The sequence below is a fragment of the Pseudophryne corroboree genome, chromosome 3 (assembly GCF_028390025.1).
Source record: "Pseudophryne corroboree isolate aPseCor3 chromosome 3, aPseCor3.hap2, whole genome shotgun sequence".
In the NCBI taxonomy this organism is placed as follows: Eukaryota; Metazoa; Chordata; class Amphibia; order Anura; family Myobatrachidae; genus Pseudophryne; species Pseudophryne corroboree.
The window spans coordinates 43465225-43475071 of record NC_086446.1 but is presented as its reverse complement, the minus strand read 5'-3'; the positions used below and the strand labels follow the sequence as shown (position 1 = coordinate 43475071).

At 47.6% G+C, this 9847-nt stretch overlaps 1 protein-coding gene across 3 annotated transcripts in view; it reads left to right on the top strand.

The window, feature by feature from the left end:
- Positions 1-1841: 1841 nt before the first annotated feature.
- LOC135054664 (NACHT, LRR and PYD domains-containing protein 3-like) overlaps positions 1842-9847 on the top strand; it is a 131340-nt gene continuing 123334 nt past the window's right edge. For all 3 annotated transcript variants that reach the window (XR_010243550.1, XM_063957905.1, XM_063957904.1), the window contains exons 1-3: positions 1842-1928; positions 5071-5122; positions 6006-6296. Coding sequence is in view for 2 of the 3 variants with exons in the window: in XM_063957905.1 (XP_063813975.1) it covers positions 5101-5122; positions 6006-6296 (313 nt within the window). In the remaining variant the exon portion in view is untranslated. The remainder of the gene's footprint in view (positions 1929-5070; positions 5123-6005; positions 6297-9847) is intronic.

The window sequence follows — 9847 nt, the reverse complement described above, 5'->3', positions numbered from 1 at the left end:
GGTATGTTACATAAGAGGAGAGCATATGGTATCACAGAGCAGTATACAGAGGTATGTTACATAAGAGGAGAGCATATGGTATCACAGAGCAGTATACAGAGGTATGTTACATAAGAGGAGAGCATATGGTATCACAGAGCAGTATACAGAGGTATGTTACATAAGAGGAGAGCATATGGTATCACAGAGCAGTATACAGAGGTATGTTACATAAGAGGAGAGCATATGGTATCACAGAGCAGTATACAGAGGTATGTTACATAAGAGGAGAGCATATGGTATCACAGAGCAGTATACAGAGGTATGTTACATAAGAGGAGAGCATATGGTATCACAGAGCAGTATACAGAGGTTTGTTACATAAGAGGAGAGCATATGGTATCACAGAGCAGTATACAGAGGTATGTTACATAAGAGGAGAGCATATGGTATCACAGAGCAGTATACAGAGGTATGTTACATAAGAGGAGAGCATATGGTATCACAGAGCAGTATACAGAGGTATGTTACATAAGAGGAGAGCATATGGTATAATGGAGCAGTATACAGAGGTATGTTACATAAGAGGAGAGCATATGGTATCACAGAGCAGTATACAGAGGTATGTTACATAAGAGGAGAGCATATGGTATCACAGAGCAGTATACAGAGGTATGTTACATAAGAGGAGAGCATATGGTATCACAGAGCAGTATACAGAGGTTTGTTACATAAGAGGAGAGCATATGGTATCACAGAGCAGTATACAGAGGTATGTTACATAAGAGGAGAGCATATGGTATCACAGAGCAGTATACAGAGGTATGTTACATAAGAGGAGAGCATATGGTATCACAGAGCAGTATACAGAGGTATGTTACATAAGAGGAGAGCATATGGTATAATGGAGCAGTATACAGAGGTATGTTACATAAGAGGAGAGCATATGGTATCACAGAGCAGTATACAGAGGTATGTTACATAAGAGGAGAGCATATGGTATCACAGAGCAGTATACAGAGGTATGTTACATAAGAGGAGAGCATATGGTATCACAGAGCAGTATACAGAGGTTTGTTACATAAGAGGAGAGCATATGGTATCACAGAGCAGTATACAGAGGTATGTTACATAAGAGGAGAGCATATGGTATCACAGAGCAGTATACAGAGGTATGTTACATAAGAGGAGAGCATATGGTATCACAGAGCAGTATACAGAGGTATGTTACATAAGAGGAGAGCATATGGTATAATGGAGCAGTATACAGAGGTATGTTACATAAGAGGAGAGCATATGGTATCACAGAGCAGTATACAGAATATGTGGAACGGGTATGAGGGTGTAATAGAGTGTATAACCTGCCCCTTAGTTACACACGTTGTAGTAACAGATACTCTGGGCTTTGTATAATAGAAGCAGTTGTGTGTTGTGTCCTGTATCACTTACATGTCACAGGCAGGTTACCAGTGCTGATAGGCCTGTATGCCCGGTAACACCCGGCCCCCCAAACCCATACACACACGCAGGGCAGACAGTGCGCAGGAGTGTACACTGCAGGCACCATAAGTGCAGAGCCGGATTAAGGGGGGGGGGGGGTCCCCGGGATACGTAACCCCGGGCCCCCCTTTCCAAAAGGGACCCCTGCCACACCACATATCGGTTCTCTCTTCCGATCCGATCTGTGGTGCTGTGCTCCCGTCCGCACTGCAGAGGCTGCCGTACAAACAGGACAGCTGTCCAATAATGTATGAGTGAAGTAGGCTGCCCCATTGGCTGAGCGGCAGGCTGCTTCACTCATACATGATTGGAGAGCTGAACCATCACTCAGCTGTGTGTGTGGTTGCCGGGGATGGGAGCGGAGTTACCTCATGAGCGTTGCCGTACAGCCAGTGGCACTCTGGACCCGGGAAAGCAGAGAACACCTGGCGCAGCTCCTGCCACCTCAGGTACAGCGTAGAGGCTTTGTACAGCAGGTAGAGGAGGAAGAGCTAGGCAGCCCAGTGACAGAGGCCGCTCAGGGACAGCACAGAGGAGGGAGCCATGCCTGGGGTACTCGCTGCTGCTGTTCTCACAGGGACACTATGTGCTCACATACAGGGGCATAATAATGTGTCAGGGGCAGGTGGATAGCTCATGTCGGTATCACTGTACTGCATTACTCTTACTGAAGAGTCCCATAAATCTGAGTTGGATGATAGCCTGTGGCAGCCAGATTTCATCCTACCTCCCAACCACCCTGCTCTCCGTGGGACAGCCCAGCTTTTCCAGGACTGTCCCGCGGGCCGCAGTGTCCTGCAGGAGGTAGAAAGTGCAGGGAGGGGGCGCTCTGAGTCTCACTGCTGCTCTGCTGGTGACTAGTTGCCATGTGAGGAGTCAGGCCGCCTCACTTGCTGCAGAGCAGAGATAGCATGACCTGCAGCTCCCGGAGCACTCGGAATGCCCTCACGGTAATGGAAAACGAGGGTGAGGCTTGCAGTCGTTGCATTTCCCCTATATAGCCATATATGGAAATAGTGACTGCAATGAAAACATATTTAATACACACTGATCACCCTTTTACAGAGGCATTATCCTATTGCACTAATCTTGGTCATACCACATGCTCTTATAGTGGTAAACTACGCCCCCATGTGGAAGGATATGTAATGGTACTGTCACGCTGTGAGGAAATATCTCCTGACATGGGCCCTCATTCCGAGTTGATCGCAGCAGCAAATTTGTTAGCAGCTGGGAAAAACCAGGGCCCTCATTCCGAGTTGTTCGCTCGCAAGCTGCTTTTAGCAGCATTGCACACGCTAAGCCGCAGCCTACTGGGAGTGAATCTTAGCTTATCAAAATAGCAAAGAAAGATTCGCAATATTGTGAAAAGACTTCTCTGTGCAGTTTCTGAGTAGCTCGAGACTTACTCTTCCAGTGCGATCAGTTCAGTGCTTGTCGTTCCTGGTTTGACGTCACAAACACACCCAGCGTTCGCCCAGACACTCCTCCGTTTCTCCAGCCACTCCCGTGTTTTTCCCAGAAACGGTAGCGTTTTTTCACACACTCCCATAAAACGTCCAGTTTCCGCCCAGAAACACCCACTTCCTGTCAATCACATTACGATCACCAGAACGAAGAAAAAACCTTGTAATGCCGTGAGTAAAATTCCTAACTGCATAGCAAATTTACTTGGCGCAGTCGCAGTGCGAACATTGCGCATGCGCAATTTGCGGAAAATCGCTGCGATGCGAAGAAAATTACCGAGCGAACAACTCGGAATGACCACCCATGTGCACTACACGGGGGACACAAATAACATATGCAGACAGAGTTAGATTTGGGTGGGGTGTGTTCAAACTGAAATCTAAATTGCAGTGTAAAAATAAAGCAGCCAGTATTTACCCTGCACAGAAACAAAATAACCCACCCAAATCTAACTCTCTCTGCACATGTTATATCTGCCCCACCTGCAGTGCACATGGTTTTGCCTAACTGCTAACAAACTTGCTGCTACGATCAACTCTGAATTACCCCCATGCTCTACAGCTGACCCCTTGTCGCCTCATCTCTGCAACTACACAGGTAGGAGTATGAGGTAAATATAGCATAGTGTGCTTTCATTGCTACTTATCAGTCATGGCAATGTGACTTAATATTGGTAATCATTACTAATTTTTTTATAACCTCAGTGAAGATAAAATTATTAGTGTTTGTTTCCTTTTAATTATTATTATTATTATTATTATTTTTTAATCATTTTGCCCCGCTCCCCAATATTGAAATCTATAAATAATGGTGGCTCCACAAAAAATTTTTTTTATTTCTGGGGGCCCTTAATTGAGTATTATGTAGAGTGTTAACGAAGTTGTGTAGTGGAAGCACAAACTGACTGTAGACTTCTCCACTAAGGCTTTATTTTGTCAGGATGACCACAGACTAGTAACCATTACACAGTAATACACCTTTCAGACTGCCAGGTCATGTGATCTCCAAATGCCGCCTCCGCTGCGTCACTGCTGACGTCACGAACCCAGCTTTCCCAATTTTGGTCGTCAACATAAATCTCCCCAGACAGCCTTTTATACCTTAGACTCCTCCTCCCCTCTCAAGACTGACAGGAAAATGACACTCTCACCTTGCCTTTAAAAGGGAGCTCTTCACAGCTGCTCTTGTTGATTAATCACAGGCTTTCAGCTGCCCCAGGCTGGAGAAGAGAACTGCTGGGGGTACATTTAGGTATTTACTAAGAGGCGGCTTGTGTCTTTAACGTGAAAATTTAAAAAGGCAGTGACTTTTAAAGCCAACTCTTTTTATGGGCCCTACACACTGGGCGATAATACTGAAAGATATGAACGATCTCGTTCATTAATGAACAAGATACCGTTCATATCTTTCGGCGTGGAGGCACCAGCGATGAACGATGTGTGGTCCCACGCTCGCTCATCGCTTGTGCATGTAGGCCAATATGGACGATCTCGTCCATATTTGCCTGCACTGCAATAGAGCTGGGTGATGGGGGAGTGAAGAAACTTCACTCCCCCAGTCACTGCCCCCCCTTCCCCCCTCGCTGCCGGGTCGCTCGTCAGCCGTATCCGCCGTCGGGCAGCTCGGCGGCGGATCGCAAAGTGTGTAGGGCCCATTAGTCCATACTTGCCTACCTGACCCTCTCCATGAGGGAGAAAATGCTCTGTTCCCGGACTTTCCTGGTAATGTATGATTGCCATCACCTGTGGTGAGCTAGCTAATTGATAAGAAAGGTGTTTCACCACAGGTGATGGCAATCATACATTACCAGTAAAGTCCAGGAACAGAGCATTTTCTCCCTCATGGAGAGGGTCAGGTAGGCAAGTATGCATTAGTCGCCTTTGTCTTTTGCCACCCACAGCTGCATGATAATGTAGCTATGAAGCCCTTCCCTGGTGTAGATCCATGCAAGGAGTGGAAAAGCCATTGCTTAGTACATTTACCCCCATGAGATCATGGCTTGCAGTCATGTGACTACCTCTGCGACAGGTCAGCGAGCCAGGACGGACTACAAAGTCATTTGGAAAGAACCCCTGATTTGTCAGGAGTAATCTGATTTGCAATCTGCTTTTTATTTTCTACCAGGATACGTAGAGCCCAGTTGTCTCCTGTGTGATGGCCGCTTCCTCCTTCAAAAGTGAGTGACAGCTTTCATTGTTATAATAGTAATGAAATGTATAATATGTATATGTGGGGTAATAAGTATTGTATACCTGGGAGACTGACTGCCACTGAGTGACATAAGGCCTCATGCTGATGTTTCCCCACATCTGAGAGATACTGTATATAACGTACCAGTTATAGCACAATAGATGGTGGAAAGCTTTCTGACAGCTGGTGTCTGTAGAGGAAACTCAGATACCCTTTAATTCTTCCAAAAGACTACTAGTCCCAGCATGCCCCATGAGCAGTGCCACCAAGAGGGGGGGAAGCAGGTACTAATTACCCGGGCTGCTGGAGGGGTCCAGTGGGGGCCCAGGTCCATTATTCCCCCTCCCGAGTATAGCTATACTTATGTCCGCCACCATGTTCTCAGTGATATCTTCGAGAAGATGGTTCCTGCACGTTGAAAGCAAAGACTTCCCAAATATCAATAGGAAAATGGGCCCTGCCGAGGAGGAGGAACCCGCTTCATGCAGCAAGGTAGAAAGTGGGGGCTTTCTCCCAGAGTCCCCTCCTGCCCCTTTCATTAGATGGTGCTCCCTGTGGAGTGCGCAGGACAGCTTTGCAGACTCGCAATTATTACGTTTTAACATTCTCTTATTTGTGGGGGGGGCACCCCCCTTTTAGGCCAAACCCGTGTTCATTACTGGGGCCCCACGTGGCTCTCTACACCCCTGCCCATGAGCCACTACAGCTGTGGAGCCACTTGGTCTCAACCTTGTACTTCTATTATCAGGGAGATCTGTATCTCAGGGAGCTGGCAATAGATGCGTCAGCCAGTATATTTATTGCTGTGTTATGTGTGTCAGATGCTGGTGGATGTGTTTCTCTGCCTAACATTATTCTGTTTTCATCAGGGTCTCCGTGTGAGGGGAGCAGGACACCGGGAGACATTCTCTATGAGTCTCTGGAAGACCTCATGCAATATGACTTCACACGATTTAAGGACAAATTATGTGATTTCTCCTATGAAGAGCGACCTGCCATATTACGTGGGCAACTGGAAGGAGCAGATCGCGTTACCACTAAGAGCCTCCTCTTAGATGTCTACGGAGAGGAGACAGCTCTGTATGTGGCCATAGAGGTCCTCAAGTTGATCAGTCTCATGGGACCTGCAGAGACTCTCCAACATGATGTGACACAATATTGTGAGTTCTATTAAGGTGCTGCGGTAATGTGGCCTGTTTCCCACATGGGGCTTATCATGCATTCCATACATAGACGTAAAACAACCAATGGAATCACAGGCTGTATTCACAATGGTGACATCCTGCAGCCACCCAATATCTGAAATACCATGGTCACTGCACTCCTCATATACTTACTGCAGTAGGAAATGTTACACACAGGACAGTTGTGATAGCCGGGCAGCGGCCGGTCCATCAGTCATATTAAAAAGCATTGCACACCAGGCCATCTCATCACATAAGCAAGCAGTTTATTCACAGATCAGACAGGGTTATCACGACAGTAACATTTAACTTCTTTTTCTTCTCTCCAGCACAATATTCATATGGGTTACATCAGATTACATCTCCTTTCATTTGCTTCACTGGCAATAACAGCATTAACAGTGATGTGGCAGCATTACAGTACAGTACATACCAGCGCAGTCTCTGGGAATCAGTAGTGTGGCTTCCGCAAACTGAGATTCATTTCAGTGTGCTCTCCCCCATTCGCTAGGGGCTCTATCTAAACGAGATCTCTCATGGACACGTTACTGGGGGCCTTCCGCCAAACGTGATTTCCTATCACTCACCCAGCTCGTCCTCTCCCGCAGACTCACACCTCCCATCCTGCTTCTGGGGTACCCCTGAAGGTGAGGATCCCCTTTATTTCTTCCACTGATTGCTCATGCTGTAACTTCTCTCACACAGCACATCTGGATATCTCTTGCTCTTCCTAGCAGCACCTACATGCTGTTCCATAATGCCAGGGACTGTGGAGTTATAGATGCTTGTTCCACAGTCCCCAGACTGCGTTTCTCCTGGACACTAGCCTCTGCCCTCCATCTCAGTCCTCAGCTCACACTGAACTGTCCTGTGCTTTGTTCCTTTTGCTAAAATTCCCCTGCACTTCCTGTCCTAACCCCCTAGATGTGGCAGGGTCTGCCAGAACTGATTTTGGGGCCATAAAACTCCCCCCCTCACTGATAAGAATTAAATGGATTTTGGAACTTTCCAATATCTCTTGTCTCCTAACATTCCAGTATGCCACACAATCACTGTGTTTCCTATTATACTGACTGCAGGAGGACACATTACACACAGGACAGTCACTGTCCACTAGGACAGTCACTGTGCGCTTCCTCTTATACTGACTGCAGGAGGACACATCACACACAGGACAGTCACTGTGCACCTCCTCTTATACTGACTGCAGGAGGAGACATCATACACAGGACAGTCACTGTGTACCACCTCTTATACTGACTGCAGGAGGACACATCACACACAGGACAGTCACTGTGCACTAGGACAGTCACTGTGCGCTTCCTCTTATACTGACTGCAGGAGGAAACATCACACACAGGACAGTCACTGTGCACTAGGACAGTCACTGTGCGCTTCCTCTTATACTGACTGCAGGAGGAAACATCACACACAGGACAGTCACTGTGCACTTCCTCTTATACTGACTGCAGGAAGAAACATCACACACAGGACAGTCACTGTGCACTTCCTCTTATACTGACTGCAGGAGGACACATCACACACAGGACAGTCACTGTGCACTTCCTCTTATACTGACTGCAGGAGGAAACATCACACACAGGACAGTCACTGTGCACTTCCTCTTATACTGACTGCAGGAGGACACATCACACACAGGACAGTCACTGTGCGCTTCCTCTTATACTGACTGCAGGAGGAAACATCACACACAGGACAGTCACTGTGCACTTCCTCTTATACTGACTGCAGGAAGAAACATCACACACCGGACAGTCACTGTGCACTTCCTCTTATACTGACTGCAGGAGGACACATCACACACAGGACAGTCACTGTGCACTTCCTCTTATACTGACTGCAGGAGGACACATCACACACAGGACAGTCACTGTGCACCTCCTCTTATACTGACTGCAGGAGGAGACATCACACACAGGACAGTCACTGTGCGCTTCCTCTTATACTGAGTGCAGGAGGACACATCACACACAGGACAGTCACTGTGCACTTCCTCTTATACTGACTGCAGGAGGACACATCACACAGGACAGTCACTGTGCACTTCCTCTTATACTGAGTGCAGGAGGACACATCACACACAGGACAGTCACTGTGCGCTTCCTCTTATACTGACTGCAGGAGGACACATCACACACAGGACAGTCACTGTGCGCTTCCTCTTATACTGACTGCAGGAGGAAACATCACACACAGGACAGTCACTGTGCGCTTCCTCTTATACTGACTGCAGGAGGACACATCATACACAGGACAGTCACTGTGCACTTCCTCTTATACTGACTGCAGGAGGAGACATCATACACAGGACAGTCACTGTGCACTTCCTCTTATACTGAGTGCAGGAGGACACATCACACACAGGACAGTCACTGTGCACTTCCTCTTATACTGAGTGCAGGAGGACACATCACACACAGGACAGTCACTGTGCACTTCCTCTTATACTGAGTGCAGGAGGACACATCACACACGGGACAGTCACTGTGCACTTCCTCTTATACTGACTGCTGGAGGAGACATCATACACAGGACAGTCACTGTGTACCACCTCTTATACTGACTGCAGGAGGACACATCACACACAGGACAGTCACTGTGCGCTTCCTCTTATACTGACTGCAGGAGGACACATCACACACAGGACAGTCACTGTGCGCTTCCTCTTATACTGAGTGCAGGAGGACACATCACACACAGGACAGTCACTGTGCACTTCCTCTTATACTGACTGCAGGAGGAGACATCATACACAGGACAGTCACTGTGCACTTCCTCTTATACTGAGTGCAGGAGGACACATCACACACGGGACAGTCACTGTGCACTTCCTCTTATACTGACTGCAGGAGGAGACATCATACACAGGACAGTCACTGTGTACCACCTCTTATACTGAGTGCAGGAGGACACATCACACACAGGACAGTCACTGTGCGCTTCCTCTTATACTGACTGCAGGAGGACACATCACACACAGGACAGTCACTGTGCACTTCCTCTTATACTGACTGCAGGAGGACACATCACACACAGGACAGTCACTGTGCACTTCCTCTTATACTGACTGCAGGAGGACACATCACACACAGGACAGTCACTGTGCGCTTCCTCTTATACTGACTGCAGGAGGACACATCACACACAGGACAGTCACTGTGCACTTCCTCTTATACTGACTGCAGGAGGACACATCACACACAGGACAGTCACTGTGCGCTTCCTCTTATACTGAGTGCAGGAGGACACATCACACACAGGACAGTCACTGTGCACTTCCTCTTATACTGACTGCAGGAGGAGACATCATACACAGGACAGTCACTGTGCACTTCCTCTTATACTGAGTGCAGGAGGACACATCACACACAGGACAGTCACTGTGCACTTCCTCTTATACTGACTGCAGGAGGAGACATCATACACAGGACAGTCACTGTGTACCACCTCTTATACTGAGTGCAGGAGGACACATCACACACAGGACAGTCACTGTGCGCTTCCTC